Here is a 21128-nt window from a genome sequence, read left to right as displayed (position 1 = left end):
CATAATTCCAAAAGCGTGTTTTTCAAAGATTAAATTCTGAAGATTGGCCCAAAACTCAGATTTGATTTTGTTGTTGTTTATTATACCTTTTTCATTAAAAACTTTGTATAACAAAAAAAAGTAAAAGAATGAATTTTATTGGAATTAATTTAGTTTTGACATGTTGTGGTAAGAGCAGCAAATGACCTACAAGTAGCTTTATAGCCTCATAAACAATTTGTTTTACTTTTATATTTGTGAGCCTTGAATCATTCAGTGCATTCAGTTTTAAAAATCTGCAATGAATGAAATACATATTTTCTATATTGCATATTGTTAAAAAGTTTTACACTTTTGCATAACAATTACTTGAAGTAAAATACTTAAATACCTCACTACTCACAAATCATAAAATGATGTTAAAATAACTACCACTCAATTTGGGGGGGGGGGAATTCCCCATGTTTTCCTTGTATGTATTCAGGATACGAAGTTATACGAAAACTCATGTGCTAGTTATAATGCAATATGGTATGGAAAAAAAAAAGGAAAGGAAACAACAATTTAACATTATTTAAAATAATAGCATATTAAAAAGGGAGTTTATATTTACATATAAAAAAATTTACTATTAGCAAGACAATTTATATATAAAGTGGGGGGTGGGGGCAAATATATTACATCTCATGCCCTTAAATGATGTCACATAAAATTAAGGACTTGAGTGAAATAAAACACAAAACATTTTCATTGTCATGATACAAATCATTTAATAATTACTTAACAGCAACAACTAAACATTACAAACAGCAAGATTACTTTACTTTATTCATTCATTTTTGCCAATTCATACATTTGGGCATAATTTCTGCAGATTTTTCAGCCATCATTTTCATGAAGGTAAAACATTTTTGTACAGCCTAACATACACTTTTTTAGATATTTTGCTTTCAGTGAAAATATTTCCAATATATCAATGAATACAATAAAGGTCAGATCTGACACAGCAAGTTTTAATGCCCATAAAAATTCAGCTTTAAATGATTGTACTTTAAACTAAAAAGTTTGAAATCAATTTATTTTTGGAAATTTATTTTGATGTTTTTGGATTTGACTTGTCTGCTTTTAGACACTAAGTTCAATGATGACTCTTTTATAGCAGGCAGTCTTGCATGTTTCGTCTTTTGGCATGACTAGTAAATGCCTGATTAACTTTTTTTTATCTATCCAATGCGTATTAAATACAGATTTTGAGCAGCTCATTGTTTAAAAAAAAATTCTCTAATCTACTTTGAATAAGCTGACAGTTTCTCAAATAATAAGCAAATCATTCAATAAACTCAACTACAATAGCATACTACTTCCACAGATTGAATATTACCGCCAAAAAAATGTATTCTATACTTTCAGGCAGTTACAGAAACTCATTAGCTACAATTCGGGAAACTTATATAAAAAAGAAAAACTGTCTCGCAAATCGAAACTGAACTGATCTATAAAGAAAAAAGGGGTAGAGAGTAGAAAAGGAGAGTTTCTGCATTATAATCGCAAATGATATTATTTCATTTTTGGAAACTATAACTATGATCTTTTATTTTTGCAATCTATAGAAATCAGCATTTTTTAGATGGGGGAAAGGGGAAAAAAAACACTTTTAAAAAAAGTTTATGCTCCATTTTCTTATTTGTTCCATCTAGGTTCTGGCAGATATGGGGGATACAAATATTATTTTTTTATTCTAAAAATAATGTTTTAAAAGAATTCCAACAAAGAACAATAAATTTTAAAGAAATCTTTCAACTTTAAACAAATAAAATTAGAACCTTGCATAAAATGTGTAACACAAATAGGACTTTGCTAAACTTTTTTAAAAAAATCAATGGAATTATTAATTATTAATGGAAAAAAAATCAAACATGGCTCAATTTAATATTTTTTTTTATTTAATGTTAAATTTAAAAAAGTTTTTTTATAAACAAAACACTAAAAATTAGAATCTCATTTTAATTATTATTTACAATTTATATTCAATTATTATAGATTTTATGAAAGCTTGAAATCAGTTTTTTTCTCGAAAGTACCAGGTGTATGGAATCAAAAATAATTAACTGATAACTGAATTCAGAACATATTAATATAATAAACAGTCACCATAAGCATGCAAAATTTCATACCTAGCACATCCTGAAATGAAGGAACAACCCATTACAGAATTCCAAGTCTACATACACAAAACAGATATCCAGTTAAATAAAAGTGCGAGAGATGAATGAAAAAAATAATACTCACATATGAAGGAGAGCTCTACATTCAGGAGAAAGCCCACCAACTGTTTTGTAAGTTTTATACAATAATTTCATTTTTGATAAAAATAAGTAGCATTCTCTATCCTTGACCTGAAAAGAAAAATACAGTAATGGAAAGACACACAAGTAGATAAAAATAATAGAAAAACCCTGGACTCTTGTTTATCAATTTAGAAAATTTGAAGGGTGAAAAAAATCTGTAAACTTTATCATTCTAATGTCATTTAAATTAATTATAAGAAAAAATTAGTTATTGATATATCATTCAAAGGAAAAGAAAAATATGAAATGAGAATTGTTCCATTTATTATTATTAATTCGTAAAGCTCTCAGTTTATTCAGCAATCTTATGCTGTATTTTAAAATATTAGAACTCAAAACTAACTTTCATCTTTGAATGACATTTTCCAATAATTTCAATTATGTTAATCAGTTCAGTATGTTAATCAGATAGAATGAACTGAAATGTTCTATGTCAAATCAAACAGAAAGTCTCTTGGCTAATTTCTGCTGTTTACATCTTAATAATAAACATGATGAAGATGGTCAGCAACAAGAAACTATATAAATTCAAATAGTGAAGGCCTGAACAGCACTGGAAAACAAATATTTTTTGTAGTGCTAAAGCAATTTAGGGTTATGGGTTAATAATATATAATTTTGAACCTATTTTAAAAATTCAGAAAATTTACACAAATAATTTCAAATAATTCAGGATATTTGTTATGATGCACTTACATATATGTAAACATATAAACATAAACTATTTTGGTTGAGCAAAAAATAACTCTCCTAAAAAATTAAATTTGTTTTCTTGCATCATAATTACTTGCATTAAAAAAGAGTGATTTTTTTTCTATACAATGTAATAGGTATTTAAATCTAATCGTTGTTGTTATGAATGTCTGCTATAATTGTTAACAGTTACAAATTCAACACGATATTTTGATACAAACAATGGCTTTTCACTTTATCTTTCAAGTATTAAACATGAAATCAAACTGCATATTAAAAAGTTTTAAAAATGAATCCCTAGTAAATAAATAATGGTTCATGTGATCTATAAATTTTAATTAAACTGTAAAGCTTTTGAATAAATTATGTTTAAAGTATTTACTTTAGTTTATAATATTTTCTTTTCATGAAGACTTAAATGGACTTCTTTCTTAATCTAAAAAACTGTACAAGCATTTTTATTTTATGATAATAATGACAAAGCATTTTGAATTACTAACATTAATGCATGGCTTACATTGTCACCAATATAATATGATTATTCTTCAAGTTGCATATTCACTGTACAAGAAACAGAGAAATGCAACAAATACATATTATTAAATTTTAAAATTCTAGATATGAGAAAATAAAATCTGAAATTTCAGATTCCAATCATTCCCGAGAGAGGGGGGAAAAAAAGGGAAAGAAAACGAGATGATTTGTAAATAAAAATGGATAGACATAGCACGATTACATTCTGCTTTAATGTTATTCATAAAAGCACATCAATGAAATAAGATGAAATAAAAAATATTAATCCTTCATTAAACTATAATAAAAATAATTTTTTATTATTATTCCTCTAATAAATATTCTAGTGGAAAGTTTAAATGTTATAGACCCAAACTTACTTTAATGATGAATTCTTTCTTCTCTCCAGACCTTTTCTCTTTAGAATTTTTGCTTATGTTCTGACAATCTGAAGTATCTACAAATAAAATAGTTAAATTTAATTTTTGAAGCTTAACATAAGGAAATTTTTTTGATAAATATTTTCTGATAAAGTATGCTGTTTAAATTGCAATGCATATAAACAAATTAATTTATCTGTAGAAAGTATGGCTCTAATTCATAATGTCATTATTTGGCAGGTTATTTGACAGACTCCAAATATAATGACCTTAGAAATTAAAAATTATAATTAAATACAAGTTTAATCAGATACTATATTTGGTGCACTATGTATTATATGTTTAAAAAATTGTCACACATTAAGATGCAGTTTAACCATTTAGAAAAACCAATAAATTATGCACTCTGGCAGGAAGAACAACTCAAGTATGAAACAAATTAAAATCAGCCAACAAAGAAGCAATTGGCAAAAATTTTGGCAAATAATCATGAATGCCCATTGAAAAATAATGTTCATTCATCAATTGCAATTAGAATTTAGACATCATTTAGTTAAATAAGCAGAAGTTGAGTCACTGTAGATTTAAACATATATAATCTTATTCGCATAAAAATTTGTATTTATTTAAATTCATCCAAAATGAAAAAATATTTTTGGTGAATGTAAGAAGTATTCAATTAGACTTCAAAAAAGCCTAGCTGTACAAAACCATAAATTAAAATTTAAACTATAAATCCTTACACACTGTACAATGGCTGTATTACACTCCTGTACTGCCCTATGCAGACCAATTAAATTTTTGTACAAATAATATGCAAGGATTTCATAATAATAAGCTTCACAACTGCCCATAATTGCCCTACAAATTCCCTTTCTGTTTTGTGCACTTTATGTAATTGGCAGATTCCAGTCAACACATATCACTTTTCATGCAACTGAGTTCTATAAGACAAGTTTCATTTTGCCCAAAATAGGCTTTTTTTTTTTTTTTTTTTTTTTTTTGTGGACTGAAGAAGCAAATTCATTTGTGAGTAGTTATTATCTAAAACACACCAATTCTTCCCATTTCACACTTTTCATTTACCAAAGATTTATATGGCAACTTTGCACAGGAAAAAAAAAAAAAAAATCATATGATTTTTCACTAAACTCTAAGCTTCAATATTACTCTTTTTATTGAAAGATGCAAGTTATTTTATAACTCAAGAGTCTTATTTATAATCTCAAAATATTTACAAAAAATTTCTAGATACTATTAAATATAACAGTTTTAAAGTACTGTTAAAAGATTCTGTGCAGACTTCAAGTGTACAAAATCTAGATATGTAACAAATATTACAAATATAAGTGCATCTCTTCCTTCATTTCCCACCACTGGAAAAACAATGAAATAGTTTTAGAAGCATTTTCATTTTATGAAATTAGTTTGTAGAATAAAATATGAGTATTGCAGATTTAATTTTCATCATCTATAACATTTCACTACATAGAAAATGAAATTCACCATGCAATATTCAAATTTTGAAATTTTATTTAAAAAGTATTATATTTCAAATGAAATAGGCATTCCACAATCAGTGTAATGTAACTTCTTATTCTTAATCAAAAAATGGTTATAAAAAGATCTTAATACCTCCACTAACTAATTTTTTATAAATTACTCAAGATAATAAGTAAGTAACATTTTCTTGATAGACTTGACTTTTTCAGTAGTACCATCAATGATAACTGCAATGCAATATAGTCTCTTAATACTAAGATAATTGATATTCAATATGGAATTTCCAGAAATGACATTGCCAGAGTACATTTCTGTATTTAATTTCTTCCTAAACATTTATCTTCCATCTGATCCAAAAATATTGAGAGAAAAAAAAATCGCAGAACTTTAGGCTTTTATTCAGCAAAGGATTATCATTTCCAGTTATTTTCACTAACATTTAAATTTCCTCTAGAAACACACCTGTGGAAATCCTGTAGCAAGCAAGGATAATGGATAGAACTTTTCTTTTGTTTTTGATTTGCATATAAACTTAGAAGCACATACTTTGGGACTGTTATCTCATCTACAATAAATCATCTGTCGTAAGATACAAGTAGAGACAGTCAACCAGAATGAGTACCATATATTGTTTTAGAGAAAAATTTTAAAATGCACAGATAGATGTGGACTACAAACTACAGCTGAAATGCCAATGCACAATTTGTCTTTACTTTTATTACATATAAACTTTTATAACTATACTGTCTTCTTATACTTTTACTACATATAAAAAAATTTTACAATGACACATTTAAAATTACACAAGAGAATTCTTGATGTCGATAATTAATGAAAAGCTGAATAAATCCATTTTTTAAATTAATATATCAAAATATTTGCAATCATGAAGCTACACAAATATTTTCAAAGCAATTTTCACCTTTCAATAAAAATTACTCTAGCATTAAGATTTTTTCCAAGTATTTGGAAAAATAATGCATTATTTCATTATTGCTTTTTTTTTAAAAATTCATTAGCACAACAAAATAGTTTTTCAAAAAATCCCTCTTGCACAAATGTTTTCTATATTCAATGTATAACCCCATTAAGTTTTTCTTGCAGACAATACATATATGGTAACACTAGGACATTAAAGTACCGCTCCTCTGAAAGATCTCCAATCATCTGTAAATAACATCCTTGCACTCTTGCTTCCAGAAATGCAAGATGGCAAAACTTATTGCTGATGAATAAAAATAAGAATAAGTAATTCCATAGACAACTTAAAGGGATCATGAATCATTCACATTCCTATAACATCATAATTACCTTTCCACCACCAAAATACAATCTTAGAAGGAAATGTGATTTTACTTAGCTGAAATTTAAAACTTACTATTGTCAGTTAAAATACTAGAGGTAATCAGGAACAGTTAGTTATAGGTACATCAATTATGGAGCCAAATATTTTAACAAGGTGGCAGCATTTCTGCTGTTTGAATTTTCCTGATTTTTCCAGGTTCCAAGAAATTACCTTGACTTTTTTCAGATGTTTCTAATATCTTCAGGACAATGTTGCTTTATTTTATTCTCTTTAATTATTGTACAATATGGTTCTTAACTGTATTTGAAAAATTTTCATGCACTTTTAACTAAAATCAATATCAAATAAAATATAATGCTCAGACAAGGTTGCCACTCAAAACTGGGGGAAAAATTCCCTGTATGTATATTCAAAATATAAGGAATGTGTCAGTTATAATGCAATTGCTTTTAATGAGTGGAAAAAGGTAAGGAAAGGAAGCAACAATTTAACATCATTGAAAATAATAGCATATTAAAAATGTTTATAATTTCATTAATAAAAACAATTTTTCTATGTTTATTATCTAAAAATTAGCATGACAAAATTTATATATATGTGGGAGGGGAGTATATATTACATGTCATACTCCTTAACTGCAAGTCACAAAAAATTAAGGACTCAAGTGAAATAAAACATAAAAACATTTCTGTTATAATACAAATTATTTGATGATTACTTAACAAATAAACATTGTAAAACATTATTACTTCTTTTTTTATCTATTCATTTTTGCCAATTCATATATTTGGGTATCAATTTCTGCAAATTTTTTAGCCAATAGTTTCATGGAGCTAATTCATAATAAAAAAATATATGGCATTTCTGAATGGCCTAACATACATATTTCAGCTATTCACTTTCAGTGAACATATGTGAAAATATTTCCGATATTTTATTGAATGCACTAAAGGACAAATATGATGCAACAAGTTTTAATGCCCATAACAATTTAGCTCTAAAAAGTTTGAATTTGGTTTACTTTCAGACATCAAATTCGTCATTTTTGGATTTGGCATGTCATTTTTTTCCTGTATTCCTTTTAAATACTAAGTTCAACATCAATGTTGACTTGAACAAGCAGGCAGTTTTTATGTTTTCCTCTTTTGGCATGACTGGTAAAGTGTCTGTTTTCCCATATTTCTTAGGTTACTACCTTCTTACAAAGTGTGCAGTATACAACAAATGGATTTTTGTGGAAGTGCTTAAACCCATTGAAAAAAATCAAAATGGATTTTTTTATTCAACCAGTGCGTATTAAATACAGATTCTGAGTAGCTCATGGTTTTAAAAAAAAAGAGTATCTAATCTACTTTCAAAAAGCTCATAATTTCTCATATAATAAACAAACAATTTAAAAAACTCAAGTCGTATAGACTAAAAAACTTGTTGTTTTCACAGATTAAATGTTCCAGCCAGAGAAATGTATTCTATTCTTTCAGAAGTCTTGTTTATTCTTCTTAGCTGCAATAAGGAAAACTAATGGAAAAAGAAAAACTATCTCGCAAATCGAAACTGGACTGATCTATACAGAAAAAAAAAAAAAAAAAAGAAGAAGAAGAAGAAGAAAGAAAGAAAGAGAGAGTAAAAATGGGGTCAAGTTTTTGCATTACACAATCTCGAATGGTACTGCTTCATTATCGGAAGCTATGGCTACGATCTTTTATTCTTGCAATCTTTAGAGACTGGCAATTTTTAGATGGGAAAAAAATAACTATGAAACTCAAAAATTCCCTGCATTTTCCCAGTTTTTATGAAAATGTTCAAATTTTCCTGTATTTCTCATCTTTTCCTGCTGATTTTTAAATTAAATTTTTAAAGTTTTCTCAGTGTGGCAAGCCTGTCAAGGGGAGGGGAAAAAAAGACAATTTTCACGTACTTATTTTCAGATAAGCTTCAATTATGTAAAACCATTCCCTTCTTTTGGAAATATATTAACAACACTAGAAGATACATGTCCATCTAGAATGACTTTTAGTGAACCAGTCATATCTCAGAACTGTTTTTCACATTTACTCACAAAAAATGCAGTATAAAAACATATTATATATATATTACATATAAAAATATATAATATATATATAATAAAAATAAAAAAAATCATTTATAAATGAAATTTTTGCATTAACCCTTTAAAGGGCCATTTTTTTCTAGTCATATTATGTTAAAACATTTTTAGGCTTTAAATTAGAGTAAGAAAAGGGATTCATTTAACTTATTAGATATATTTAATTTGATTAATTAATTAATTTGGTTAATTAATAATTAAGTAACAAATCAAGACACATCATTTTGTGTAAGATAAAGAACTGAAGCATCTAAGTTTCTGCCTTTGTAAAAAAAAAAAAAATTGTCAGAAATGCCAACCTACATAATTTCAAACAAATATTGATAAATTTGGTGGGAAGCATACTTCCCACGGCCTTAGAAAGGGTTAAAATAAGAAAATGTCTTCAAAGATACTAAAACTGCACTGACTTTTAGCTAATTTATAATAATAATTTAAAAAATGAGTTGTATGCAGGCTCAATGCCATAAAATAAAAGGAGGGGATGGAAAATTGGTCCTTATCAATATTCTTCTTCATTGCAAAAAAAGAAAAATGTTTTAGAGGTATAAATTGCAAAAGAGATAGTATCAATGAATTTTGTAAATTTTTGTGGCAAACAGATTCATATACATCAAACCATAAAAAAATGCTGTCTTTCTTTTCAATTAATTTTCCGTGTTTAATATTATCTTAAAATTATAGTGCATTTTGTTGAAAGTATAAGAAATTTTAAACCAAGACAAAATGTTAAAAGAAAATATTAGCAATAATGTCCTTTTCATGTCAACCATAGCATCCATCCATATAAAGAATTTAGGAATCAATGTTCATAACGTTTAAAAATAAACAAAAAAATATATTGCTAATACATCCGGAAATAATAGCAATAACATCCTATACTTCAAAAAGCTTCCTTAGAAGAGGAAAAAAATATTGTAAAATACTTATTTAATTAAAATAAATTGTTTCAGATTTATAATAATGGGTCAATATTTTGCATCCAGTTTCAAATAATAATACCCAAATTTCATGCTTTCACTCCCGTGGCATGATCGATTTGACATTTGAAGAAAGGTAGGGGCGAAAATTGTTCCATATATATATGTTTTTTCTTAAATAAAAGAGACCCATTAAAGCTTAAAATCATAACAATAACAGGTCCTGGGCTTTAGTTAGGCTGTCTTTTCTCATAGTATTCAAAACCATTACAGCCAATTATGTTGATAACTTCAAGTTCTGAAAAAATGGAAACAAAAACATGCAGAGGAAATGTTATGTATTTTTACATATATGTAACAAATTAGATATGGTGGTTAGTTTTCATTTCTATAGTCTGGTTTAGAATATCAATAAAAGTTTGATTTTCATTAGTTGCTAACAATGTTACATTCTACTTATGAAAAAATGCCAGTGAATTATGTTTGATAAAAATTAACAATTTATAATAAAATTTCTGTGCACACAACAGCCATAAATTATTTAACACAGCAAAGAGGATGGACACCTTGCCTTCAACAGATTAGATCTAAAATTAGATTACAGCACATTTATCTTTATACTCAAGGCTTTGAGTACTAAATTTCTATAAAGTGAATAATCCGATTTTTTTTTTTTTTTTTTTTTTTTTGATATATGTAAATTACAAATTTTATATTTTCGCTAAAAACAGATACTGTGCTAATAAATTTTAAAAAATTACAAGATTATAAAATTAAACTAATATTATATATTAACTTTTTATACTTATGTGTTCCTGACAAATACTCAAATATGTAGTTTAAATATCTTCAAAGATTAATTATCATTAAATTATTAATAATTTGATTAAATCTTGATTCCAGGTAAAGTCAAGAGATATTGAATTCGAAATTTTTTTTTTAAAATTTCATAAATTAGGTAATAATAAATTATGTCATAAAAAGTAGAAAATAAAATTTGCTTTCAAGCACATTAATGAAAATTTTTTTTCCAATAAATGCTACTAATTTATCCCATATGCTTGTAAGTACAGATATACCTTAGTAATTATTCTAGACAAAACATTTCACCTTTTATTTCCCTTTAATAAATCCATTTCCCGATTTATTTTTTAATTTGGAACTTCTAGTAAAATATACATTTGAAAAAAGGATGCAAAACGTTTTTCTAACCTAATTTGGAAAAATATTTAAAACACAAGTTATATATATTGATACTTCAGTCACATTACAATTCCACTTAAAAAAAAGTTGCAATGAAATATATTCCAGCAATCCATAATGCAAATGCAAATTTACATACTGCTAGAGTCGTGCACTTTCATCTTCTTTGGAGGTGGAGCAGAAATCGAAGACACAGGCAACTTCTCTCTTTCAGCAAGGTCCCGATCACGTCCAGGACAAGCACAAATCTTTAAGTCTAAAGCTATCCGTCCTAGCACATTGGTCCTGGGTTTCACAGAACAAGAAATAAGTTCAATTCATTTAAGAAATCAAATGATAAAAAATAGAACATATCTTGAGAATTCTAACAACTGATATTTTAACAATACCAAAAAAAAAAAAAAAAAAATTACAAATTGAGACTAATCCATGTGTTTTAAAATTGTAATTGGCATCATGCTTTAATATGAATTTGCTTTTCTTTCCTATGTTTATTCCTTTTAACCAGTGTTAACCTGATGCCACCGAGTTTTGTTTTTTATGTGGCTGTAGTTTGAATTCTGTATCCAGGTATATTTTCCTGTATCTTCATTTATGTGCTGTTTCCATCTTAACCATTGTATGTGCAAGAACTCTCATCTTTCAGTACATAGCAATTATTTGATTCAACTGGGTGCATAGTGATAAAATTGCTGAAAAAAATTAAGCATTTTTTTAAGCACCTTAACCAAAAAAATTAGGCACCTTTTTACATTCATGCATACAAGAGTCTGTATATTTTCTAAGCAAAAGATGTTTTCTGTTTTATAATAAGATTTTATTGAAAATGTTTAAATAATTAATTTTAAATGTGTATTCTTGAAATTTTAATATTTTTTGCAACAACACAACAATTTTAATATTTATTTCAGAAACATTGTGTCTTCTATTGTAAATATTTTTGGTTTTGATAAAAACATAAAATGATTCTAGAAATTGAAAAAATTATCATTTCCAAAAAATTAAGTCAACTTTTGCAAGATTAATAACAAAAATCTGGCTTTTTTTTTTCTGGCATTTCTTAAAATTAACAAATTACCAGTTAATTTCAATGGATGCATCATTACTGAATCTACATTAGCATTGATATAAATGCACAGAAAGACCAAAATTTTGCATCTGATTTTTAATATGCAATAGCAAATGAAATTTGACATGGCTGAGATGGAAAGAAAAATTTCCTCTAGCACTAACACACTGTATATTTATTGACATAGAATATTTTTATTCGCAGCCTCTTAAAACTAAGAACTAAAACAGTTAAGAATGACTATCATCACAAGATTGGCAAAGTGGTAGAAATCGACAACAGAACAATGTCATTTTCTTATTGAAATTTTTAGATCAATTTTTTTTAACAGAAAAGAATACCAGAATTTAGAAATGGTCAGATTATATATATATATGTTATTGCTTCTTATTTCCCCAAAGATTTTAATAAAAACATGCTTTTTAACTAATATGCAAATGCAATGAATAAAAGTTTCTTACTTTAGTTTTTCAAAAAGATTCAGAAAATGTAAATTCAGGAAATGAAAATTATTTTAGAATTCCCATTCTTCATAACCAGTTTTATTTCTGTTACCAATGATTTGGTTTTTTTGTGAATAGCAACACGAATGTAGTTTGAATTCTGTATCCATGGCTGCACAGTGCTGCAGGTATATTATTGTTTATTTATGTGCCACCCTCAACTTAAATGTGAAAATAAATCGTGTGGGCAAGATCTAGCATCTTTTAGTTCACAGTGCCTATTCAGAATATATTCAACCAATGACATGCCTTACCAGGACCTATTAATCTCAGCAGATTTAGTAAGAAATCTCTTAAGAATAAAATTTACTCACCCATGTTCTAAAGTGAACACCAAAGTCAAAGGTCTGCGATTTGGACCACCAGAACATGAACTAAAGCAGACAAATCGAAAGATGTAGGTTGAGTAACTCTGACCAACTGAAAATAGATTTTTTTTTAAATCAAAATTATTTTTACTTATAAAATAAATAACTTTTTGAAAGATTATAATGGATTCCAAAATAAACACCAATTGTGGCAGTAAATAATTTTTTACTTAAAAAAATTGAAAGCATAATCTTAAGATATTCCAAATAAATGGTATTCATCAAATGATAATTGAACAGTAGATAGAACAAAAAAGAAACTATTAATTTCAATTGAATTTGTTATTAAAATCAATTTGAATTTTGGTGTTATTTTTTAAAGTATATACCTTTTATTCTCTTTTATTCCATCTATTGTCTTTAAATATAGGAACTAGCGAAAGAAAAATATAATAGATTTCAATGAAGTTTAATGAGATGATTTCCCTGCCACTTAAAAGGAGCTTTAATGATCACTGGTAGAAGTTATTTTAACATTTTTGCCTATGAACCAAATTCTATGATAAACCAGCGGGAGTGATTTCCTCAAAGCTTTTTTTGTATACTCTTTAATATAGGTGTTATCCTCTAAAATGACTTGGCGTTCAATAGCTACGACATATTTCCCTTTGGCATGAATTTAACCTTTTTATTGAATATATAGTGGCATCTTTGGTGAACTTTTTCGTGATTAATTCCTTGCATACAGTTAATAGCATCTGAAATCGAATTTGTTTTAAACACATTTTTCCCAATTGATTGAAACAAAAATTTAACACATGACTACATTTATAATCACAATATCCCATACCAAATTAGATATATTTAAATCATTGCATTTTTTAGCTATCCCATATATATATGTTTATGAGCTTACATACTGATAGACAGTCAGGCCCTTTTTGGATTTGGTTCAATATTTGATGTCTACACAACAAATGTTAAATTTACAACAAATTTTATCTCTCCAGCTCTCTTCATTTCATAGCCATCGTGTTAACTTATATTCAAACAGTCGAACAGACAGACTTCCTCTGAATGGATTTTGCTCAAATTGATAGAAATCTATGAATTTAGATGCTAAATTCATAGATTTCTATCAATTTGTGAACCAAATTTTATCTACCAAAGCATTTTACAGTTATCTTTGTCTCATAAAGTCAGACATTTTCCAAAAATGTGTACTGAGGGAGGTGGAAATGCATCAAAATTGCATGTTCAAACTTTTAGATAACTAACATAATTTTTTTATATTATGTATATAAGAAAGTAATAAAAGTTGCCAGTGAGAAAAGTATCAATATGTAATGGCAGGGTTTAGGAAATTTTTACTGTATAAATAGAAAAAAGTTAATAGCATTTTTGCCCAGTTAATTTGGACAGTATTATCATATTATTCTTCTCCATATATTATGATTTAAAAAAGCTTTACTGTCTTACTGTAAAAACAGTTTATTAAAAAGTATCTTTATTCTTCTCTACAGAAAGGGCAAAAGTATTCAAATGCCATTGAATATAGTACATGCTACAACTCATCCCATCTAAGCTGCAATGATTTTTGATAATGAAACATTTTTGTTTCTCTATTTCTAGGTAATTTCATTGGATAAAGGGTTGTTGCTCAAATCTGGAAAAAGAAAAATTCCCTGTGTTTTCCCCGTACATATATGCAATGTAAGAAGAAATGTGCGAACAGCACTCATGTGCTAGTTTTAATAAAATAAAAATACTCTGTAATTTTAATGAGTGGGAAAAGCAAGGTTCTTCAATAAATGTGAATTGAAACAAGGCAATTCATGGCAGATGTGGGGAAAATTGGTTTAAATTGAAATTATGTATTTCGTTATGTTATTAAAAAAAACTTTAGTGTAATTTTGAAAACACCGATTTTTTCTACCTAATGAAAAGAACACTATTTCAATGAAAATCAGAAGAACCAGTACTTCCAAAAATCAATACTTATAACTGGACTACCTTAAATATTCCATACATTGCTCTTAGAATAATATCTGCTTCCCATTCCATAGATATATGTTCATACTGAAATGCTCAATGGATTAGCCCACAAGTACTTAGATCTAGAATTTTACAGTCAGTTTTGATGGTAAAACTGACACACATATTTACATTTAATCAATCCTTTCACATATTTACATTTAATCAATCCATACTAATCTGTAAAAGTAAATGTACATCCTGATTTGATGCATGTTCAAATTCTCAAACAATTCTTGAGCAGTGGTATATCTAACAAATATTGAATTCCCTTATCTTCTGGAGGCTTTATCGGTTGATTCACACCAATATGGTTGATTCACACCACAATTTTACAATAAGACCCATTTGACATTTTTCTGAAATGTGGTCCAAAGTTTTGTGAAAGCATATTACAAATTTTTTTAAAGATTTTTCCAGAGGTTGCTGAAAAAATGGAACTAATCCACAACATATAACGTACAACATTTTTGTACAATCTAAAGTAAATTTCTGACAATTTCACTCTCAGTGAACATATATGAAAATACTTCCATCATTGAACGAATTAAAGGACAAATGTGAAGCATCAAGTTTTAACACGCACAAAAGTTGACTGTTCTTGAACTACAGAATTTGAAATCGGTTTATTTTCAGACTTGAAATATCATCTTCTCCTGCATTTCTTTTAGATATAAGGTCCTATATCAATTATGATGTTTTGAACTGGCATCCAATTTTGTATGTTTTCCTCTTTTATAGGATTAATATATATCTGTTTTCCAATATTACTTAAGCTCATTATCTTCTTACTAAGTGAGCAGTACACTATAAACGAGTTTTGCAGAACTTCTCCAACCCATTCAAGCTAAATCAGGATTCATATTTTTATCTGTCTAATATGTATTAAATACAAATTTTGAGCAGTTCGTTCATTTAAATTCTCTATCTACTCTGAATAAGCTCACACTTACTTAAAATTCCCAGTATTTCCCTAGATTTTATGGAAATTTTCAAATTTCTCTGCATTTTCTCCCATTTTTTTTAGGTGATTTTTAAATTCCTTATATCTTTCCAGCTCTCCCGATGCTGTGGCAACCTTGTAGATTGAATCATTTAACTTATTTAAATTCTAATATGAACTAATTTAAAATAATTTCTTTAAAAGCACTGCAAATTCCCTAAGACTGATTATATAATTCCCCATGAGTGAATATCGTCTATTGAAATGCTTTAAGCTGTCCTGTTAGATTTCAGATCTTTTCTGTTTAAAATTAATACAAAAACTACCTTTATTACTTGTTACAATATAATTATTCTATTAATGAAACCACTATAATTTTATTTCATCTTTATTGTACACACTACAAGACTTTCAATGAGCTTCTTGAACTTTAGCAGTACAAGTTCCACAAACATATTTTTTTAGTGTATTTACCAATGTTCTCCATACAAGTAGTTATTTGACAATGTTTTTATTAATGGAAAGAGGTTTTGCAAGCACTATTTTTCTCCTAGTTAAAAGAAGAAAGTTTGGTTCCTAGTAAATTATCTAAACATTTATCACAGCCAAATAAAGAATGTTAAATAATAATAATAATTGAACTAACCAGCTAACTATTGAAGATTGCACTAAGAATTTATTGGCCATCTGGTCTAAAACCATATTTTTTCGATTTACAAAATTTCATAACTTCTTTTTTGTTGTTGTTGTTGTTGATGATGATGTTTGGGCATTGCTGTTTCTCATCAGCATACTACAAGTAGGATACTTATGAAAAGAGCATTTCTTTCACCCTTTCATAAGAAGTAAGGGTTATATTGTTACGTGTTGCAATCTTGCAAGAATAGAGGTCATCTTCCATTTTTCTGAGTGAATAAGGTGCTTCTTTCAATGATTTATTGTGCCAACACAGCTTATTCCTGTGGTCCTGATTTCTTTTCAATACTTTTAAAGAATTAAAATAAAATTATTATCAGTTGTTACTTATCAGTTTTTTCCACCCATCCAAGATTCCCTCAAATGAAAAAAAAACGTACTATAGTGTGCCTTGCTTTAACTTTGCCCAAACTGGAATATCTGTTGAATAAATATTTTGATTGCACATCAATAGCAAGCCAAAATTTCAAAATCTAATACCAAATTTATCTGGCTGACACCGAGGAAACAAAACAATCGATATGATAAACAATTGTTCATCCATAATTATACTTTTACCTAGTTTCTAATACAGCAAGCAGTTTTCTGTAAATGTATATCAGATATCTGAAAAAAAGGTGAATGAATCTTAATACAGTTTTCAGATCCAGTCCATTTCATGTCAAAGAGTAAATTCTTCCTAATTTCCAGAAATCTGTTCCAAGTCATTGTCTAATTAGTTATTGTATAATTTGTTAATAGTTTTCTAAGAAACGGCACATTAACAATTTGATTAGTATGCATAGTAGAAAAGGAAAAAATTCTAGGCTAAGTGGTAGGATAAACATTTAAATGATGGACAAATCAATATTATCAAATCCTGTTATGTACATATGTTTTTAATTTAACTAAATTAAAAGATGTTATTTTTATGAAATTTATTGAACAAAAACACTATTTTGCTGCACCATTGATGAAACAAAAATAATGAATTGAAAGTTCAATCATCATTCCATTTTTTAAAATAAAGATTAAAAAAAAGAATTTTTAGCTTTTTTTAGACTATATTATATATATATATTCATTTAGTAAAATTGAAAACTTTAAAACCCTCAAATCAAAACTTTCTTAAATTTTTAATACAATTTAAGTAATGAAATACAAGCAAAAATTTGTTTCAAACACACTTACCTGGTGGATTTTCAAATGGTACAACCACACTATGACGTTTAGTTTCTACATCAATTTCATATTGTGCTAAATGACTGTCAGAGCGAATGAGATGCTCAGCTTCTCTTTTTCCTATAAATTTAAGACCAATTTGTAACTCATGAAAAAATAATTATAATGGAATATTGCAGAGAAAAAAAGAAAGTTAAAGAAAGCAGACCAACAAATCACCCTCTAATATTTCTTTCTGTGAATGATTAACGCAACGAGTTACGACTACTGATGCATGCTCTGGAGAGCTGTAGACAGCCATAGCACGCACAAAGACATCATCTGGCATCAACGTGTTGGTTTGAAAACTGAAAGGGCAAACAGCATCTTTTCGTACATATAATTTGTTGTCAACCTGAGAATACTGAAATAAAAATGGAAATTTTAAATCATTTTTTTCCAATTTGAAAATTTTTCTAAAAAATTATTGACATGTAAATGTAGCAGGGGGGGGGGCAATTGCTCCCTGTCGGCTTAGCAATACATCCAATAAAATCCCATTAATAAGATATCGCATTCTGCCTACAATTTTTGGGTGACCATGAACGGAATGTGATTATTGTTGACTATATTTGCAGATTTTCAGACATCTGATTCCAAAATTTTGATCGCTCAACTGAGAATTTAATGCGATGGATGTCAATATCGTCCAGTCCAAATTCACAGACATTCGATTTAAATGTTATAATGTTCATTCAGCATATAATTTATACTATATTTTGCAAAATAATCAATAAGATGGAAAGTGAATAAGATGACACACTTTTCCCGACTATTTTTTAGCCTTCAGCTAAGATTTATTATAGATTACATGTTTTATCACAGATTTTTGTTGAGAACACACTTATTCTCCTTGGATTCTAAACATCTGAATTCCTGCTTTGTTATTGCAATCCTTATTTAACAAATATTTTAGATAGGGAACTACGCTAAAATATCGATTTCTGGCAAAAATATTGAATTTTTTTTTTATTTATTATTCTGGATTTCTAAAGTTTCTTTTAGAAAACTTTTTGTTTCAACTTACATTTTATATAGCTTCTGATATAAAATAATAAGAGCATGCATTTGTTCATTTGTCACGTCATTCTGGCGCAAACGCGATTCTATCTATACACTACAATTTAGAATGCAATATAGCCTTTTTTTTTTTCAAAAATTGGATCTCAGAGACTCAAATCTTGACAATCTATCATGGTCAACAAAAGAAACGAAGAACGTTTTTTTTTTTACAAATACATATGTAAAGTTTCAGCAATGAAATAAAGAATCAGCATTTGAATAGAAAAGAAGCTAAATAATAATTTATTTTCTTTAATTAAATGTAAAATTAATTATTATGAGTTATTCTGAAGCCAAATTAGAGAAACCGTCTCATGTCGGATTTGTCTTGCACCCCCCTCCCCGACAGCAAATCTCTTCCACTGCTTCTAAATATTCAAAATAAATAATGCAGTTTTAATTGTTTGCAATAATTCTTAGATGAAGTACATAGTGATGATAGAACACTAGACTGAAAGATAAAAGATGTCAGTTTTAATGGCATGCATGCTTTACCTCCACTTTCAATGTGAAATCACATTAAATGTGCACTCAATATAATATTTGAATGTGACAGCTTTAATGATAATGACATCTTTAGATGGACTATACATTTCAAAATAAATGACCTTGTGAAGAGAAAAAATTGAGAGCAATGTTGAAATGTTGAAAGTGCATTTTTTCATGCATAATACTAGTAATTTACAAATTCTAAAAATATCATGCATATGTATTACCAGTTCACCAAGCACACTTGAAAATTGAATAATTTAGGGCATCAATTAGTAGAGCAAAAAATAATAATAATAATAATAATCAATAAATAAATAAAAACTTGATATGATTAAAAAGATAAATTTAAATTTTAAGATGATGCAAAAATAATTTTTATGCAATAATGTTTTCAGAAGTTATTACATGAAAATGCCAAAATTTTCTTCCATTATAATAGAAATTTCAAAAATCAGAAGTGCATGTTCCCATCCTCTAAAGTATATATCCAAGTTGATAAATACTGTCTTGTTTAAAATCCAGATACTGTTTCTGAAACATTTAACAGAACGTAAATACAGAAAAGGAAGAAACTTACCGTCCAAGTGATATGTTTGTTAACTTTTTCTTGGTGTCCAAACAGTAACTTGAAACCATAGTTACCATGCCAATTTGAGCTGAAATATATATTTATTTCATAATTATCAATATTTCCTCTCATGAAATTCCTAATTTTATCAACAAACCAAACAAATTTAGACTTAGGGGAAGAGCACGTTTAAATTTGAATTCTACTTATTTTCATTCATTTCTTTTTAAATCACAATGCTATAAAACAATATTAAGAAGTCAATTTTAATTTAATAAAAATGCAAAAATTCATCCTGTAAAGAAAGATCTTGATAAATTTCTACTGCAGAAGATATAAATTAAAAGTATATTTCAAATAAATTTATTTCAATTTCTATAAGTCTTTACAATCTTACATACAGGCTGGTCAAAATGAATGCTCTCATTTTAAACCTTTTTTCTACTTCACAAACATTTCCTGTAATTATTTGACACTTTAAGAGGTAGTATATCTAAATTTTGATTGCGAGTATTGCAAAAGTTCAATACATTCTCCTTTTGTAAAACAGAATACATCAAATGTTGAAAACTGATATTTTTGCAAACCATTTACTGCATATCTATCTTAAGCTAAAAGAAATAAACTATGGTGTAAGTTTTCAAATAAGTGTTAATCATTGGAGTAGAAAAATAAGTAATATTCGACTACATGATAAAAACAGCCACACCCTGTAGAGACAGAAATTTGCTATCCTGACCACAATATCAAATTGCAGGTAATTCCTTTTTATAGAGTTAGATAAAGATAGCATCTATGTACTTCCATATCCAACTGATTCATTCCATTTATTTTAACAAAGCATTGGTTTTTACCAACACTGATTAGAAAGTCAATACTATTGCTAGTATAAATAAAGACAATACAAAAGTTTTATTGAAACTGCATTGTAGATTTGATGTATGCCATGTAACAGGCCTATGATCTTGAATTTATGAACATCTATGATGCTTGAATTCAAAACTATAAAATATCAAAAATATTGTAGAATTATTATTTAAAAATCTAACTGATGAAAAATGAAATAATTTTTTAAAAAGATTTGTAAAAACTATGAAAGAATAACAAAAAACCCCATGTCATGAAAACTATACATTATTTTTTAAACATTTTGTTTTTAAATTTTTGAGCCTAAAATTTGAGCTTTCACTTAAACTTCAACCTACTGGTTTTCCCCACTTTCAAAAATGTTTTTATTGCTTACTTTGATAGGAGAGCATGTCCTTTATTACCCCCCCCCCTCCCCATTATTGTTTTCATCC

The 21128-nt window shown here is 27.5% G+C and overlaps 1 protein-coding gene across 1 annotated transcript in view; it reads right to left on the bottom strand.

The window, feature by feature from the left end:
* Positions 1 to 21128, bottom strand: part of LOC129968735 (cellular tumor antigen p53-like) — a 43008-nt gene that overhangs the window by 7607 nt on the left and 14273 nt on the right. Inside the window, exons 5-11 of the mRNA XM_056082929.1 lie at positions 19837 to 19915; positions 17886 to 18069; positions 17676 to 17786; positions 12839 to 12944; positions 11092 to 11237; positions 3914 to 3990; positions 2269 to 2375 (exon numbers count right to left, since the gene is read on the bottom strand). Coding sequence (XP_055938904.1) covers positions 2269 to 2375; positions 3914 to 3990; positions 11092 to 11237; positions 12839 to 12944; positions 17676 to 17786; positions 17886 to 18069; positions 19837 to 19915 — 810 coding nt within the window. The remainder of the gene's footprint in view (positions 1 to 2268; positions 2376 to 3913; positions 3991 to 11091; positions 11238 to 12838; positions 12945 to 17675; positions 17787 to 17885; positions 18070 to 19836; positions 19916 to 21128) is intronic.

The sequence above is a fragment of the Argiope bruennichi genome, chromosome 5 (genome assembly GCF_947563725.1).
Source record: "Argiope bruennichi chromosome 5, qqArgBrue1.1, whole genome shotgun sequence".
In the NCBI taxonomy this organism is placed as follows: Eukaryota; Metazoa; Arthropoda; class Arachnida; order Araneae; family Araneidae; genus Argiope; species Argiope bruennichi.
This window is presented reverse-complemented; position numbering and strand designations above follow the sequence as displayed.